Source organism: Phacochoerus africanus, chromosome 3 (genome assembly GCF_016906955.1).
Source record: "Phacochoerus africanus isolate WHEZ1 chromosome 3, ROS_Pafr_v1, whole genome shotgun sequence".
Taxonomy (NCBI): domain Eukaryota; kingdom Metazoa; phylum Chordata; class Mammalia; order Artiodactyla; family Suidae; genus Phacochoerus; species Phacochoerus africanus.
In genome coordinates, this window is record NC_062546.1 from 99,620,117 (window position 1) to 99,639,588 (window position 19,472).

At 42.2% G+C, this 19,472-nt stretch overlaps 1 protein-coding gene across 1 annotated transcript in view; it reads right to left on the minus strand.

Annotated features, from left to right (window-relative positions):
• Positions 1–19,472, minus strand: part of CSMD1 (CUB and Sushi multiple domains 1) — a 1,865,356-nt gene that overhangs the window by 42,581 nt on the left and 1,803,303 nt on the right. Inside the window, exons 53-54 of the mRNA XM_047772241.1 lie at positions 10,036–10,209; positions 8,508–8,681 (exon numbers count right to left, since the gene is read on the minus strand). Coding sequence (XP_047628197.1) covers positions 8,508–8,681; positions 10,036–10,209 — 348 coding nt within the window. The remainder of the gene's footprint in view (positions 1–8,507; positions 8,682–10,035; positions 10,210–19,472) is intronic.

Genomic DNA, 19,472 nt, shown 5'->3' on the forward strand with positions numbered 1-19,472 from the left:
GCACACTCATTTCTGCTTTGCTGTTGGACTTGAAAGTAAATGGCAGTAACAGTACCTGCCATAGAGTTTACCATAGTCACTAACAGCATGGACTCTGGGTTGTCAGGCAGTGAAACTCCTGAAATAACTGTGTAGGTTTCTCATGTGTTTGACTCCATTCTGTTACCTGACTGGACAACACGTGAGGACTTCAACTCCTTTTTAATTGAATAGTGTAATTCTGCACTCCACCGCTAGTTCCCAGAAACACTTTTCATAATAAATTCTTACACTGAACTCAGGACATTTTCCTCGTGTACTTTTTATATGATTTACCCATTCATTAAAATCTATTAATTAACGGTAAAGAAAATGCTGATAAGGTTTTACTTTAAAGAACTCTAAGAAGGAGTTCCCATCGTGGCGCAGTGGTTAACGAATCCGACTAGGAACCATGAGGTTGAGGGTTCGGTGCCTGCCCTTGCTCAGTGGGTTAACGATCCGGCGTTGCCGTGAGCTGTGGTGTAGGTTGCAGACGCGGCTCGGATCCCGCGTTGCTGTGACTCTGGCGTAGGCCGGTGGCTACAGCTCTGATTCAACCCCTAGCCTGGGAACCTCCATATGCCGCGGGAGCGGCCCAAGAAATAACAACAACAACAAAAAAGACAAAAAGACAAAAAAAAAGAACTCTAAGAAGGTTTTAGTAGAAGCATGGAATTTAACTTGTGTATTCCAGTTTTGATGAGAAACTGGAAATCCAAAACAGAATTCAACATGCCTCAGAATCTTTGGGTCAACATTTTCTATAACTGTAATTTTTACCACTTTATTGAGGTATGACTGATATGTAAAATGCTGTAAATATTTAATGTACACAGTTTAATAAATTTGAGGATAAGTATACAGCTATGAAACCATCACTATCATCAAGGCCAGAAACATACTCATTTCCTCCCAAAGTTTGGTCTTTTAAAAAAGTCTTAGCTGAGAACTAACTGTCATGGAAGATATGCCTTAAAGTAAATTTATTGGTAACTGTATTTGTTTTGAAAGGTAAAACATGGATATTAAGTTTACTATAGTGTTAAATTTCAATACAGTTTTTATACTAAAAGAAAACGTAAATAGACTGTCATATTAAACTTTAAAAACTGAATTCTATGGGCTAAATTTTTTTAATGCCTTTTTTTTTTCTTATTAGGGCCACACCCGCAGCATATGGACGTTCCCAGGCTAGGGGTCGAATTGGAGCTACAGCTGCTGGCCTACACCACAGCCACAGAAATGTGGGATCCGAGCCACATCTGTGACCTACACCACAGCTCTTGGCAACGCTGGATCCTTAACCCACTGAGTGAGTCCAGAAATCAAACCTGCATCTTCATGGATACTAGCTGTGTTCGTTTCTGCTGAGTCACAATGGGAACTCCATATGGGCTAAATTTTTATGCCAAAATTTGAAAGACTAGAAATTAGTAAAATTAGTGGGAATATACTGAGCTAATATGAACAGGTAAATAGAGTATTAGTAATTACAAAGGGGAAAGCACTACGTATAATACAGATCTATAGATCTCATGTTGCGAGTGACATTCACACACAGAATGAAAGGTCGCCAGTTCTCCACAGATTTAGAAGTACCCTGAGAGATGGTCTTTTTCAAATTATATACACCTGACAGACAGGTGCCTGAGTGTCTGTTTCTTACTAGAACAGACATTTAAGGGGACATGGGAGGAGGCGGGGAATAAGGTGGGGAGGATGGGGATGGGATGGTGGCAGGAACTTTCTGTTTGAAGAAGAAATCTAGTTTAACAGTTTTACTTCCTTGTGCTGGACAAGCAACCAGAGGGGAAGGGGCAGGGACAACCCCTCAGAGAGGCTTAAGTGGCAGCACTGGGGCCAGGAGTTTGGGAATCCCAGCAAGTCCAGTCTCCATTATGAAACTAGGAGAGGCAACAGTTACAGGTTAAAAGATAATAAACAGTCCAGCTGTTTATGCTGCAACTGGCTTTAGGTGTCATTTGTGCTTTTAAACTCTCACAACTTTATAAATGTAACTGATCCAATACTTTTGACTACATTTTACCATGACAAGAAGTTTTTATATATATCTTTAAAGATACATTGAAAAAAATTTTAATAAAAATGCATTGAGGTTTTTTGTTTGTTTGTTTTTAAGTATAGATCCTTTAAATTCAAATTTTAAGTTAACAGTTAACCTCTGTGAATAGCTATTCTAACGAGCTAGATTTAAGCTTAAAATTTTGGCAAAGAAACCATTGTTTGACAATGACCCTTACCCTAAAGCCACACAAAAGCAATTGTATCCAAATTCCATAGGAATGGTGCAGGGAGACCAGAAACCATGATTCTATATGTAGACCAGGAAGACAACATGTTCAAGTTCTGTCTAATTGTTAGAATGATCGTGTGCACACATCATTTCCATACCCCCAGCATCTGCTCCGTTCAGGAACATCGGAAAATATCATGCATTTCCCACATAATTGACTGGAATACACAACTGCTCCATTGTTTCCTCACCTTTATTTTAAAATGTGTTTCATTTAAAGACACCACATCACACAGTAAATTAGCAAATACATCATTCTTTTCCTTGACCTTCCATTTTTCCCTGACCTTCCATTTATTCAAAAAATCTTCAATGTAGCATAACTGGTAAGAGTTAAAAGGAATTGTTCCAATAAAAATGTTGAATCATTTGTTAAGTATGTGGTCACAGGAGAGTTTCTGCCCATCCTTCACCGTAGGGGCTGAGTTAGAAATCAGGCAGGTCAGGGAGAGCTTGCTTACTAATGGCAGCTTGTCCCTGCAGCCCAGGGCAGGAGCACACCCCACACAGTCCACTGAGAAAGCCAGTGGTTGCCCAGTGACCACCTCTGAACTGCCTCCTGTGGTGTTAGGGCTTTATGAAAACAGGAAGGGGTTGGGGAAGAAGGGAGGGGAGAAGTGAGGAAAGAAGGAAGGAAGGAGAAAAGAAGGGAGGGAGGAAGGAGGGAGGGAGGAAAATAAGGAAGGAGGGAAGGAAGGAAATCCATATCTTCCATTTTTTTTTTTTGCCTAAAAGTTGTGTTTACATTTCTTTTTTTTATTCACTCCTGTTGCTTGCTTACTTCTTGTTTTCTTTCATGCCTCATTAAAAACCTGATCATAAACAGGGAAATAAGAAAATGATGTTTCATAACATAAAAATAGCCAATTTCAATTCTTTGGCAGTGGGAAAAATGGGTAAGAATTAGCTCATTAAATTTTTCAAAAATCATTCATAATTGATTAGAGTCTTGTGTAATATGTGTTTTTTAAATTTTTCAATAGGAGGGATTGTGCAAGTTTAGAGGACAAAGATGAAATGATTGCAACGTCAGAATAGACGTTTACTGACTAGATGACTTGTTTACTAACTAGATGACTCAAAATTTTAACTATAGGATTACTGTTCATGGAAGAAACAGAAAACAAAAGCAAGTTTTTATGACTACTTTACAAATATATGAAAGTTATGTTTCATCTTTCATCAATAACAGATAAAAATAAAGAAATCAATTTTAGTTGGAATGAGACATTCAGGCTTGATAAAGAAAAAATTGATTATAACTGATTATAGTTGATCGCCTGGCTTTCCTGAAGGCATATAAATTTTAGAGGTGGGTGGGGCAGGGAGACAGTACCTACTGTGGGCCAGGTGCTTTGCTAGGCATTCCACATGCACCGGTTGATTTAGAACTCACAGAAACCCACAAGGAGGGCAACATTTCTTTGACTGTTCCTGCAAAGGAGTGCGTTGTCCAGTGAAGTTGACCATAAACCACAAGCCCCTGGCTCAAGTTATGTGAGAGGAGCAACTTCAGGAGACCCATGTCCAGAGCTGGGCTGGAGACCTCGGCACCGCCTTGTGCAGCGAAAATCCAAGAGATCAGATGCCCCTCAGTACCGTGGAAGATGCTCTGGGCACCTGGGCATCTGCCCCATCTCCTCCTGGACACCTGCCCCCAACTCCCCTTTGGACACCTAACCCCACACAGAAATTACTACACAGGCAAAGAAAAGATTAATTCAGTCACCCTAAAACTGTCAATCTTGGTATAGCTCATTTTTTCTCCTTGAAGTAACTGAACGTTTAAGGTCATCTGGACGCTTATTTTGAGATTTAGGAGACAAAGACTCTGAGAAAGCCCTTATATAGGAACAGGGGCTAACAGTAAACATGATCTGATTCTTAAAATAAATGTGAAGACATTTGTATTCATTCCTTTTTATGAAATCTGCAGCCATATTTTATTCCCGAAAGATATTACCACTAACAAAAAGGATATCTTCTTTTATTGATTGACTTTCCTGATCCTCTTTGTAAAGATAGTGCCTGGGTTTGAGTGGCTTCCTGGGGCTGAGTCTGAGAATAAATGGTGACTGGGGCGGTGAGACTGTGGAAATCTGTATCTAAATGGACCTCACTGTAGCACAGATTTCCTGGGAGGTCTGTTCCACGCTCTGGGTGGAGTTTCTCTCCAGTACCCTTAACAAACCAAAGGCTCCAGGATTCCAGAGCTCACTGGCCCCAGACCTGGATTAGACATCTGAGAATCCTGTTCAGTATCTGGAAGAAGAATTCAAGTGCAACAGGGTGTTCACATGGGATACAACCTTGAACGTCTGAGAGACTATTCAAGAAGCCATGTAAGGAAGAACTGGTCATACAGCAATACGCACAGAGGGTAGCTATTTTTGCTAAATTCAACATTGTAGCTTTATGCCATTTTTTCCCTGACACTTCCCCGTCTTTATGAACCTGACCTCTTTGAAATCATGCTTTTCCTGGTTGAATAACATGTGTGCAAATTCTGTGCACTAGATTATATCCCTTGGTTCATAAATGAAGCAAAGCAAAGTGATAGAAAATTATAGAAAATGTGAGCAGAAGGCCCCTAGGAACTGGCAGGATGATTTCCATCCCTGGACACTCGAACATGGCACTGGACAGTCATCTCCCCTCCATTAGATACCTTTCATGTAGCAGCTTTCAAAGTGAAGTACACATTTTAAAGTCTTGCTCTTCCAAAGGAAGCATCAAGAGACTGAGAAGACAGGCCACAGATTAAGAGAAAATATTAGCAAAGGAAATAACTGATAAAGGATGGTTATCCAAAATATAAAAAGAACCCTTAAAATTCAACAATAAGAAAACAACCCAAGTAAAAAATGAGCTAAAGACCTTAACAGACACCTCAGCAAAGAAGACATACAGATATTGAATAAGCACATGAAAAGCTGCTCCACATCACATGTCATCAGGGAACTACAGATTAAAGCAACAAGGAGACACCACTACACACCCATCACAATGGCCCAAATTCAGACACTGACAGCACCAAATGCTGGTGAGGACCTGGAGCAACAGGAACTCTGATCACTGCCAATGGGAATGCAGAACAGTGCAGCCACCTTGGACAGTGTGGTGGTTTCTTACAAAAGCAAATATACTCTTATTCTATGTTCCAGTAAATCATGCTCTTTGGTATTTACTTAAAGGAGTTAAGAACTTATATGCACACAAAAACCTGCACAGGAATGATTACAGCAGCTTTGTTCATGGTTGCCAAGACTGGTAAGTAACCCAGATGTCCCTCAGTTGCTGAGTGGATAAATAAATTGGAGAGGGAACATTCACCTGTGGAATGTTACTTATCACCAAAATGAAATGAGCTATCAAGCCATGAAGAGGCATGGAGGTAACTTGAATGCATGTGACTTGTGAAAGAGGTCAGTCTGAAATGGTCACATGTTCAATGGTTCCAACTACATGCCATTCTGGAAAAGGCAAAACAATGGAGACAGAAAAAAAGATCAGGGGTTGCCAGAGGTTGGGGGCCAGTGGAAGAGATGAATAAGTGGAGCCCAGAGGACTCTTAGGGCAGTGAAAACTCTCTCTAGGACCATATAATGGTGCCTACACATCATTGTATACCTGCCCAGACCCACAGAATGTACAAGAGTAACCCTAATGGAAATCCTGGGCTCTGGATCAAAAGTCCATGAGGTTCATCAATTGCAACAAGTGGGCCACCTGGTGGGAATGCGGACACTGAAGGAGGCTGTGCGTGGTGTGGCAACAGAGGTCATATGGGAACTTCCTGTACCTTCAGCACAATAATGCTACAAGCCTAAAACTGCTTTACAAAATACAGCCTATTTGGAGTTCCCATCGTGGAGCAGTGGAAACGAATCTGATTAGGAACCATGAGGTTTTGGGTTTGATCCCTGGCCTCACTCAGTGGGTTAAGGATCTGGAGTTGCCGTGAGCTGTGGTGTAGGTCACAGATGCGGGTTGGCTCTGGCATTGTTGTGGCTCTGGCGTAGGCCGGTGACAACTGCATTAATTAGACCCCTAGCCTGGGAACCTCCATATGCCTCAGCTGTGGCCCTCAAAAGACAAAAGACCAATAAATAAATAAATGAATAAATAAATAAAGCCTATTTTAAAAAAAAGTCCATTCCTACTTTTTAAATGAGAGGAAGGTAAGAAAAGTCAAAATGAATATCGAAGACTTTAAAATACATCCTAGTATTCTTTACACTGTGCCATAGAGATCAAAAGGACCTAGCACCTAAAACACCAAAAATCACTAAGTGATAGACACTGAATTTCTTCTCCCCTTTTTAGCATAGTTAGAGGAAAATGTGGTATAGAAAAAACAAGAAAAAGTTTTGATAATTAAGAGCCCACTGTTTTGAATTTATTCAACCTTTCATTTAGTCAGAATATATCTGCGCAGCAGACACAGTCCCAGCAGCTGTGGGGACGTTCTCCCGACCAAATTAGCTGACCCTGGACTGTTATCTATTTAAAGGTATGAATTATATCACCCCCCTCTGTACTGACTATGCACAGCACAGCATTTGGAACACAGAAGGTGCTTAATAAATGTTAACTTGAGTAGAAGGGTTTTGGGGGAAGGGATACAGATGGTTCACATACACCTACGACATCAAAGGCACAATTATGCCATAACCTAGAGTGACAATAAACTGAACCCATATTTATGGACTTTTTTTTTTTTTACTAGAGTTGTTTTACAGCATTTGTGTCAATTTCTGCTGTACAGCATAGTGATCCTGTCATATACATGGCACAAATGAACTTATCTCTGGGCATCTTTCAGTTGTGCTATGTTTTTCCCTGTTGTACAGGATAGAGAAAACAGTGTGATTAAAGCTGTTTACTCTCTTCCTGAGTCTGCAACTGCACTGTCCAGCTGCGGGCACCAAAACTGTCTTCCCACAGCCATCCAGGCGCTTAGGCTCCCAGCAGACAAGTGGGCCACCGCTGCCCTGTGGGGGTTGAGGGTAGAGTTGGGCCCCTGATGTGGAAGGCATTTAGAGGCCAGCTTTCCTCACATTTGAAGATATCCCCTAACTCTGGTCACTCTACTCCATGGCCCCCACCTCACACAATAATGATAATAATATATAATCCATTAGTAATCAATTGGCTGGAGTGGTCCACATCCAAGAAGACCAGGCCCCCTGCATTGTCAGCAGACCAGTAGGAGCTTCCGACAAGAAACCAGGAGCATTTCTGTGAGAGAGAGATTCCCCCTCCCTCCAAGCAGTGGTGAGACGTGGGTGACTGTCAGAGCAAAGGACATTGCTAAGTGTCTGGCTTTAATACCATATTACTGCCAAAAAGCCCCAAACTCCACCTTCACACCCAAGGACATTCCCCTTCAGTAAGACAGATGCTTTAATGGAAAGTGACTGAAGCAAAGCGTTAACTAGCATGAGCTCAAACATCTATAAATGCAAGAACTACAAAACACTATTTCCTCAAAAATTCAAGTTTTAGTCCAGATCTATGTGACAATGTTTCAAGAAATGAGTTTTTAAAACTTGAGATTTAAAAGCAATGCAAACTCAGAGTTTCCGTCATGGCACAGCGGAAGCGAATCTGACTAGGAACCATGAGGTTGCGGGTTCGATCCCTGGCCTCACTCAGTGGGTTAAGGATCCAGTATTGCCGTGAGCTGTGGTGTAGGTTGCAGACATGGCTAGGATCTGGCATTGCTGTGGCTGTGGCGTAGGCTGGCAGCTGTAGCTCCAATTTGACCCCTAGCCTGGAAAACTCCACATGCCGTGGGTGTGGCCCTAAAAAGACAAAAAATAAATAAATAAAAGCAATGCAAACTCCTTAAATACATCTATAAGTCTGGAAGCTTAAGGACCAAGGATGGGGAATATTTAGTGGTAGAGATAAATGAGTGAGTAAATGATAGACAAATAGAAGTAGCCTGTGAAGTAAGGAATCCCAGGTTTTTTTTGATTGGCTATCTGACCCATAAGAAGACAGAGGCCATGGAAAGATCCATGCGTTATTCTCAGAAATGTTTTCTCATCACAATAAAAAGCTTCTGCAGAAGTCCCGCCCCCGGAAGCTTCACCTCCCGGTACAGACCAGTCTCTGGTGGACCACGCAGCGCCCACGCCCCCACGGGGAAGGGCAGCTCTCTTACCTCGGCAGGTGGGCAGGGGGCTGCTCCACTGGCCACTGCTCCGACACTGGGCTCGAGATGCACCCTGCAGCAGGTAGCCAGGGTTACAGGTGAAGTTCACCACATCGTTCAGGTTGAACTCACTGCCATTGGTGAACCCACGGGCAGGGTTCCCCGGGTGGCCACAGGTGATGGCTGTGGAGGAGACAGGTCCGTGAATTGGCCAGAAAAGAACACACCATTACTCTCACCTGGAATTCTTCATAACACACATTCATTGTTAAATGTATGAATTAGAGGGCTGACAGCTAATCAGATATATCACAGACTGTATTAATATTTGGAAGGGAAAATTGGGAGAAAGAATCACAGGCTAAACCCACAGGTTTTCATTATAATTGTGGAAAATATCCAGCACCTGGCAAATATCCTTTTTCATCATCATAATTATTATTTCTTATATCCAGACAGGATGTCAAGTAATTTTAAAATAAAGCAGTGGAAAACAAGAGATGCGGACATTTTTGTATTAGTCATGAGTTTTGAATATTTTCCCCTTGGAACATAACCCCTAATTTTGTGGTACTCGCACTTTGAAACATAAAGACTTGGCTGATACCTTAAGTTGTGTATGTATAAATTATTCCAATATTAATTTAAACTTCACAAAATTAGTAAAAATAAGAGCACATGCTCAAGGTATATTTCTTTGACAATCCTTGTTGTACAGTCCTTTGAAATGAAGTCAACTGTCATTCTCTCATGCCTAAAACAGCAATACACATCATGAAAATTCCTTCACTGGCCCTTTCAAAAGAAACACATTACAGTTAAAAGACTGGTGTTTTCCTTCTCATTTATCTTGTCAGCAATTTTTCTTCTAGGTAAAGCTTTCACTTTTGAATTCCATACACTTGCCACAGCACAATCACAGAGAATACGCTGTTACTGTCCTATAGTTACATCAACATACCCTTTGTTTAGGAAGATAAAGAACATATTAGGGACATTATTTAAACTGTTATCTGCAACTGGGGTACAATCTCTTCTAAAAGAAGGAGTAGCATATGTTTTGAAGTTATAAAGTTTGAGGACAACTGTTACATATGATTTTACCTCTTTCTATTAAAGGAAGGAAGCTTACAAAGCTCTCTTTGTTCTTGGGGGAACAATAACAAAAATAGGAAAGGACGCAGTAGGTGGGGAATGGCTGCTATGAGGACCTGCAAAGCTGACCTGACCTGCAGGCTCAATCAGTACCTTATTGACAGATGCTGCTCTCACTTTGTTGACCTGTGATAACACTGGGGAAGGGATGCCTGACATCATGCATACGAGGACCGTTTGAGATGAGCTGATGAACAAGTAAATGTGGATGTGGAATGGGAAGAGGGTCACAGATGGAAGGGGAGGGGCTCCCACATCCTCTCTCTTCCCATGCTTCTTCATCCTCTGCTCTGAGATCCAATGTGTCCGTGTCATGACTTAAGGACAAAAGAGCACATGCAGAGGGAAGCACCTGCTGAACTGTTTCACAAACTGTACTTACGGACACAGACTGGGGTGTGTCCAGACCACTTATGGTCTTGCAAGCATATCCGAACAGAAGTCCCAACCAGCCGGAAACCGGGGTTACACTGATAAACCACCGTGTCCCTGTAACTGAAGCCATCACCGCTGATGTGACCGTTCACGATGGGATCCGGGGAGCCACAGTGACCAGCTGGAAAATGAGCAAAAGCAGTGAAAACGTGAGAGTCTGTCGTCTATGAAAGTACCACATTCAGAATGTGTTGATGTTCAGTGTTGAGTAACAGCCTGAATGCGAATGTTACTGGATTTTTTTTCCCATTTATATATGTTTTTATTTGATGCAGATTTTCCTTCAACTTGCTAATTTTTTTCTTACTGATTGTGGGAGACATAAGTCATATGTCAAACATGGATTTGTTAATGTGTATTTTCCCAGTTGTGGTTTCCCCCTTTATTTCTTTTCCTTATTTTTCTGATTGATATTTTCTGTTATTTATCTGGTGATTCCATCTCCAAAAGAAAGTCGAGAGAAAGGAAGTGGCTTGGAATCACTAGGACTAGTCCTGCATCCTACTGCAAGTGGGCAGCCAAGGGAAGGACAGAGGGGTTTCCAGGTTAAGCGACTGGATTCCTGAGCTATCTGTGAAATTTCAAAGGAAGGACTGATTTCAGAAAATAAGGGCAATTCCAGAAAATGACCATTTATGTTCAAAATAGAAGTCCAGAGACCAGAGTTTTTCTTACAAACACTGAAGATAGAGTAGATTTAAGATTATAGATGGAGGTTGAAACCAAAGGGTGGCTGAGCTCGCCCATGAAAAGTATGTTCAGCAGGAAAAGAAAGGGCCCACAAGTGAAATTGGGGAGAATGCCAATACTCACGGGGGAGTGAATGTGTGAGGAGTCTAAAGGGTGGGGGTGACTGGCCAACATGGTGTCAGAGAAGCTTCAGGACTAGAGAGCTTTCAAATGTGCGAGGAAGTTAAGGGGGTTTTCAGCTCTTCCTGAGTCGAGGGATGAGGGTGACAACAATTCTGTGCTTGACTAAACTTCAATCAGGCCCCCCACTTCACATTCCCTGTAGAAGCCCATCTTAGCAAGAATCCTGCTCAGAAGCCTGGCATGAACCCCTATGCCAACACCTGAGCCAGCCTCTCATCCTCACCTGCCCACTAGGTTGGTTTAGCCAAAGCCCTCCTGCCCCCAAGGTTTCCTCCGAGGAACATTCCACCCTGACCTTGGCTGTGATCCCAACAGGCCCACCTGGATCCAAAGCTGAGCCTGCTGCCTGCAATCCCATTGCTGGGTCCCTACACCTATCACCAGGGTCTGGGTAAAGTCTCATAGCATTGCGGCTATTTTGTTCTTTAGCAGTAGGAAGGTGCTGTGTGGTCCAGGGAAAGCCAGTAGAGGTGATCTGTTCTCCTCCGTCAGACTCCCAGCTTCTCCTTCCCTTTCCTTCTCATTTTCCTTCCCTTCCTTCTGTCCTCCCTTGCACTCCCTCACTATATGGAAAGAGTAGCTTCTCAGATCTACAAATGATGAGGCATTAGGAGTGACTGGCATTCAAAGGTCATGTTACACACAGGTTTGGATAGACAAGGAGAGAGGCATTCACCCCAAGGTCCTAAGTTATCCTCCCAACTTGATCCCATGGCTGCAGAGCACATTGGGGTGGGGCTCCCCTGCCTTGAGGACAGTGCCCAGCCATCCATGCTTTACATAGAGCAGAGTGTCCCCAAAGATGCCAGTCATCAAATGGCTGTCATACATCACCATTCTGGAAGAACCGAAAACAATAATCTCTATTTCTGCTCAAGACAATGTAGCAGCATTGTGTTCCCCCAGCTTTGAACAAGCTCTGTTATCAGCAAGATGACCCTATGAAGGAGAGGGGTCCCTGTTTGAACAATAAGAGGTCGGGTCAATTCGCAGTTGATTTGGCTGATTTTTTTGTCACCCCATCAGCTTTTCCAATCAGGCAGCTCATTTTGACCAGAAGCCATATCACCTCCTCCAAAGCGGAGGTGATGCCAGCAGGGAGGAGGCTGAACGTCCTCCAGAGTTGACAGGAGTGCTTCTGAGGCTGTGAGTTATCCTAGGACATGACTCGGGCTCCAAAGAGTCCTGCTCCTTCCCCGAGGCTGGTGCCCTGCCAAGTAGGGAAATGGGGCCTAATTCCACCCCAGCGAGAACATAGGTAACCCTGGGATCCAGCCACTTCCAAAATGGGGGTGGGGTGGGGTGGGGTGGGGTCGGGGGGAGATCTAATTTCTAGAAATGTGCACCAAAATAGAACGATCCGATCCTCAAAGCGCATGTGGGCTGCCTGGCTCCTGGTTGTTCCTCTGGACAATGCCAAGTCCTTCAGAGTAATTCTGAGGCTGATCGGCTCTCCAGGAGAGCGGCCAGGGTTTGGGGCCAGCAATGCTGAAGAGAGTTCGAGGAGACCAAACGTCCCATCCTCTCCCCACCCTGCCCGTGAGCTGGTCACACTTACACCACCACTGGCCAGTCTCACTTTGAAATCGTAACTCTTATTTTTCCCAAGTCAGTTTTCAGTAACGAGAACACATAGTTCAAGGTTGCATTCTAGGTTGAGAGTCTGGCACATAAGTGCTCCTACTGGCAAGGAGATATCTGTACACTGCAGAAATCAGATAGAAAGGTCGACAGGCACGTGTGGAAACACAGGTTTCCAACAGCAACTCTTCTCTGATACATGGTCATTGCAGTTCTGTGGGGAACTGGCCTTAAATACATAAAGAAAATAGGAAATGCCTTTCAAAAACACTCCCTTTCAGCTCAGCACCTGAAGGAAAGAGTCAATAACGTCACCGTGTACTGTGGCTTCCTATTTTGTATAAATGCAGATGATCTGACTTCCTGATCTATGGCTAAGAGCAAATAATCTGTGTGTCACTTGTATAGCTTTCTAGGTTTCAATCCTCTTCAAAACTTTAAAGCCTTAGACCAATTATAGGTTATTCACAAATATAGAATATGTCACCTACAGTACTCAATCAAAATTCCAACAGCAATACACCAAAATGTCATGGATGGAAGGAAAAACTGTATGAGATAGAATTTGAACTCAATGTGCACTGAGCTCTATTTCAAATTTAAGACTCTGTGAATGTGGGATAACACTGGGACATATCCTTCCTGAGTTGTTTTTTATGTGGTTACAGACTCACTATGTGGAAAGTCTTTCTCTTTGGAACTATGTTCATGTTTCTGTCCAGTGTCTAACATGAATTAGTCACTCTGTAAACACTGAGGAAAGGAAGAGAAATAAAGTAACTACACAACTGACAGCGCCGCCCTTTACACTTGCAAAGCCTTTCCAAATCCATGGTCTCCAAGGTGACGTTCCTTTACTTGGTAATAACACAACACTGATTAGATGCTGCCAGCAATGTTCTTGGGGATGGGGGTGGAGAATAGGATATGATCCGAGAAGAGACAGGGCCTGAAAGCGCCCTAGTGTTTTCCCCTAAAGAGATGAGGAGAGCAGAGGGGTATGTAACCCAGCTGAGCACTAGACTAGTGCAATTTACAAGTGAATCCCGAGACTTGGAAATTTAATACAGTTTTGTACTTTCACTGACCCCATAGGAACAGCTGCCGCTGTGGGTGTGCAGGGCGCCCTGGCTCCCAGGTACAGGTGTGCCCTGTGCAGGGCCCTGCACCCCTCACAGTGGAATCTACTCTAATGGGGACCGGCTGGGTAACTGGGCCTCTCCTACTACAAGGTCACACCCTCTCACACTCACATGCACACAGACGTGTCACACACAGAGACATGCCACACACACACACACACACACACATGTGTGTCCCCCCACAGAGTCCCCTATATTAAGGTCACCTTCTTTTCACTGTGTCAGTTTGCATCTATACAAATAGTAAATATTGGTTTGGGGATTAGAATTGAATACATTCATACATTTTTAGAAAATTTACAAACCAAATATTCAACCTTCATATTTGCTTTGTGATTATTGGTACTTATGGCTGAATATAAAATAGTAAGCATTACAAGTACGCCATACCTGCAGGAGAATTAGAAATGCAATCTGCTTCATTCTGCTCATTCCAGTAATACCACCAGCTGGGGGCTGAAGGCAGGGGAACTTGGCAGTGAATTCTAGGGAACTTGGCAGTGAATTCTAAAGCCGCATTACAAACCCTGCTTGAGGATTAACAAATGGTTGTGAAATGTCAAACGGATCAGATCCCCTACATGCAGGGAACACACCTATGAGCATTAAATGTTGACAGAGGTATATGAACCTCCAAGTCTACACATCCCGGAGGCACACATTTGAGGACCCACAGGTGAGACTGAGGGGTAGAGCTGAGCCTCTGCATGAAAGTCAGGAAAGCAGGTACGGTGTGTTGAGCTCTACAGCTGCAACCTTTAGGGCTGGGCCCACCCACAAAATGCACTTGTATCAAGTCTCCTTGGACACACCCTAGTCAATGGCAATTATTTTAAACTGTATCTGACACAAGAACGATTTCAGGCCAGTACCTGATTTGGGTAATCTCTGAGGCTTCCAGAAATCTCTCATCTGTCTTTTTTTATGCCGTTCCTTCATGTACCATTTTTTTTTTTTACCTCCACCACTTTCTTTCACATTCTTCTCTGTCTATAAAATGTTATATAACTCGATCCACATGCAGCCTGTGTGCAGCCTCCCAGGAGCCCTAAAGGAATTACAGCCCATAGATACTCAGCTGCAGTGTCTCCCTGCAGAGGGGGATGGTCTCTGGGATCGTCCCTTTACAACGCCCACCTGGCCAGGGCTGATCCTTTTGATATTGGCAGATAGAAATATCATTTTGTACTGATTTCTCGCCACCATCAGCCTGTGAGTTCCAAGGGTAGTGTTTGGGGAGGAGGTGTCTGTGGAAGGACATGAGTTCTTTCCATGGTCAGGGTGCTGTATCATGACCGTATTAGTGCAGGCCCTCATTCCCCCCAACGACAAGCAGTGCAACTCAGGACACGCGTGTTCAGGAACCATGGGGACCACCTCCTGCTCAGTCTGTGTCTGCATGGCTGCTACCCTCTCTGTGGCTCTCATTTCTGGGATGATGCTTGTCCATTTTTGTGTGTTGGTACCCTCTGCTCATCAAAGGGGCTCCCTCCCTGGATTTGGGAAGCACTTTGTGGGGACCACTCTCCTGCCATTCATTAATCTCAACTCTTTATTAAAGATGCTCTGTTTTTACCTCGTTTATTCCTTCGATGATAAATTCCTTTAAAAAAAAAAAAAAAGAACCACCTTCTATTATCCTTTACATCTGATGTCATATTTCTTGAGGAAGTAAATGAATATCACCATATAATATTCAGAAATATATTGTGACATTCATCTCCCAGCCACTGACAACGCAGATGTAAAATGTGAAGATTAGCACCGTGTGTTTCCAAATATTTTATCTTCCCCGGGTATCACACAGCCTAAATTTTATACTGAAGTTTGTGTAACCAATACCCAGGAGGGAGGGGCTATCTTTCTGCTCTAATGTCATCTTTTTGCTGCAATATAAGCATTGTCATAATCTGTTGTTTTATTAAAAATGTGTACATGGAGCTATCATAAAATACAAGGCATTTGAATACTTTCCAATTTTATTCTCTAACAACTATTAAAAAAAATATAGTCTAACAATATCATTTTGAACCAGGTCCTCTTGATATTTTAGCCACCAGAATGTCACCATGATATCATACTTACCAAAGATTTCATCTCCTTCTAGGTCACTATCATGTAGCAAATGCAAACTTACTTCAAATAATAGCAAAAGAATCTAATAATAAAAAAAAGATGCTGTTCTTTAAGTGGGAAATATCTCAATGTATCACTGACACCTTGAGTGCTACAGATTAAAGAGGTAACAGAGTGAAAGAGGTGATGTGTTATTATGTGCTGAAAAAAGTCTAAATGCTATAAATGGGATTAAAAGATTAATGCAGGTTTCTACAATAGGAGACCTGATTATAAATGCTCAGCCTTGCGAGCTTGAGTGCTCTCTGCTGCGTTCAGTGCAAACTACCACAGGGAAGATAAACAGAAGAAAATAATTAAGAGAGCATGGGGATTGTAAAACTTCCCTGATGGATTATAAGTTACCTGATGAGGAGATATGGGGTCAGCCTTCTTAGCACCTAATGCTGCAGCCTAGGGAGATGTGCAGCATTGCCCAGCACAGATGGTAAATCAGGACAAGTCCTGGGCCATTCACGACACCCTGGGAGACCCCATTGTAAAGCAGGGGTGACGACACTGATTAATCCGTGGCTAACCTTTTATAAAAATGTACTCTGGGGAGTTCCTGTTGTGGTGCAGTGGAAACAAATCCGACTAGTATCCATGAGGACTTGGGTTCAATCCCTGGCCATGCTCAGTGGGTTGGGGATCTGGCATTACCATGAGCTGTGGTGTAGGTTGCAGGTGCAGCTTGGATCCAGTGTTGTTGTGGCTATGGTATAGGTGGGCAGCTACAGCTCAGATTTGACCCCTGGCCTGGGAACTTCCATGTGCCACAAGTATGGCCCTAAAAAGCAAAAAACAAAACAAAACAAAGCAAAACAACAACAACAAAAAAAAACCAGTACTCTGATGCACACGTGCATAACTTTGCCTGAACTTTAGCTGTAATGACTGCTGCATACACATTGTCCATCTTCCCTTATTCCATTGTCTCTCAAAGGTTCTAGCTTTGAAGTCAGGCAGACAAGAGGACCCCAAACATAGCATACATTCAATTCCCTAAGAAAATCACCATTCACCTCCTTAAATCCAGCTTTCCTACAGTTACCTATCACAAGACTCACACCCTGGCAGCAACCATTCATGTACTTAGCCATTTCTGCTGCAGTGATCATCAAGGAATCTGGTATATTCTTTCCAGCTGAAAAATCACTAGAAATAACCATGGAACCATCACTAGAAATCTGATCCATGCCCCACATGAAATAGAAGCAAAATCTCAGGCAAAAATATGTTTTGTTCTAGTAACCCTAAAAACTAATATGATGCCTCACCCCAAACTTGAAAAATGCTTTTGCCCAAGGGCTTTGCATTAGGATGGAGAAAGCCTGGCGGGTGTAGAATCAATAAAGCTCAGAGTCCAGTGGAGCCCAACACAAAAACCTGCCAAGTGGGCAGCCACACTCTGCAGGAAACCTTTGCTACATTTTTGGACCAATCCCACGTGTTAAAAAATAAATAAGGAAAAATATTTCCTATATTAAGTCTTTAAACTATTTTTCTGTACCTAGCATATGCTATTTCAAACCAATGAGTAGATTATGTACCACTAAGGTCATTAGCAACACTGGTCCTTGCCCTTGGCAGATGTATTTAATTAATCTTCTTTTTTGTTTCCATTTCTTTTCTCGTTTTTCCCCAATTATTTTAAATATTTGAAAATAGCTATTAATTACCTCCCACCTTTCCTCTTAGCCAAACTTAGGATCACAAGTTTTCTAAACTTTCTTCAGGTGTCATGATTACCATATTCTTCACCACAAATACATTTAAGTTCTCAAGAGCCTTAAACTATCTCACAGCACTGGAATCACCTTCCCAGATATGGGCCACTGAGTGTCACAGAAGGAGATTAAGGCTATTTAAGAAACAGTATCAGCATCTGAGCCATCCCTTAGCACAAATGAGTCTTTTGGGTCCAAGACACCCAATTCTTCCTTGTGTGCTGATATTTCATAATTTTCTTGTCACATACACTTACTTTATTTTCCATTTTGAGTGAAATTTTATAATAATTCATTATTTTATTATGTGTTTGGTCTATGGTTCAATATGAGGACTTCCTGAATCTGTCATGAAAAATTTATTTTCACACTTTGAGCCAGCATGATGACGTCCTTAGCCAAGGTTTCCATGAAAGTTTTGGAAAGGACTAGAGCGAGGAAACGGATGTCCACCTGCATACCGCCTTCCCAAACCACATCCATCTAAAAACATCATTCACATACTACCCGTCAAGGAATTTTTAAAACACTAAACCTACAGTCCATATTACACATTCCTAATTGTAAGAGTTATGATGGAAAACCATGTATACACCTTGCTGAAGTACAATTTCTAAAGGGTATTTTTAATACCCACTAAATGTTACATCAAACAAAGAGGGATCCAGACTTGCAAGTTAATTTTGTGAAACTACATCAGCTCTTCATAAATAGACATACCCAGAGGTCGTCCAAATAATAGGTTTGATTATCTGCTCTGTGTATCATCAAACTAGCAAATCCATAGTTTTGTGCAGCTAACTTCTTTCCCTTTTGTTTGACAAGTCACATCAGGTATTTGTCTAACGCTAGACCAATGCCTTTTAATGACGTCCCAAGGGAGCTGAGTCCTTGGCCATCACCTCCCCAGCACCCGATGCTTGCTTGACTGGGATTCTTGTAGCCAGGAGACTCAGCTCCCCTGGAAACTCTCAAGTGCTCATTGATGGGCTCCTTCTCTTTGGGGGATTCCAGTTTCTGAGGCAAACAATGCTCTAACTCTTGTATTTACCTCATAAGTCTTCTTTACATAATATATATATATATATATATATATATATATATAGAGGAAGCTGAGCCTTTCTGCTTTATTTCTTTCACCTGCTACTTGAATACCAACTCCGATGAGTGAATTGATTCTTATTTCAAACATTTTTACATTTCATGGTCCTAAAATTTTCTGTCATTCCCAGCTTGTGGTGGATCTGTCCTTCATTGTACTGCCCTTCAAGTGCATTTCATTCAGTTAAACAGACCCTATAGTTGTTGTTTTGCTTGCAAGCTGAATTTATTATAGAATGATTTGTTTCTCAAAGTCAGAGTTTTAAGGGTTATTTTATTTTCTGAGGGTCTGTCTGTTTTCTTTTTGAGTTAAAGCCATTTTCCATCCATGACTATAGAGTTTATCCTCACAGGGTCCACATGAGCCTGAAGGTTATTCAAGGTCACTTAACTTGGTAGAAACTGTTTCTCAAGAGATTTAAAAATGAGGAAACAGGAGTTCCCTTTTAGTGCAGTGGGTTAAGGATCCAGTGTTGTCAAAAGCAGCCACAAAACTGCTTAGGCATAAAGCACCCTTTGGGGGCACATGCCTCGACTACTAGGGCTCGTTTCTTTCCTGGTTAAACAACAAATTCCTCTTCATTGGTCAGAATCCACGCAATAGTATAACAGCCTCTTTCATCATATCTCTTTCCTTGAGAGATAAATGTATTGGTGAAGTAGCAAAAAAATTACAATATACACTAGTTAAACACCCCAAAGTTAGGAAGCCTGTGTTCTATGGTCAAAGTGCCTAGGTTTGATGCTAGTTTTGATACATATTATTGGCTTTGCATAAGGCAAATTCCTAAGCTCTAAGTTTTTTTGCTGTTGTTGTTTGTTTGTTTCCTTATCTATAAATA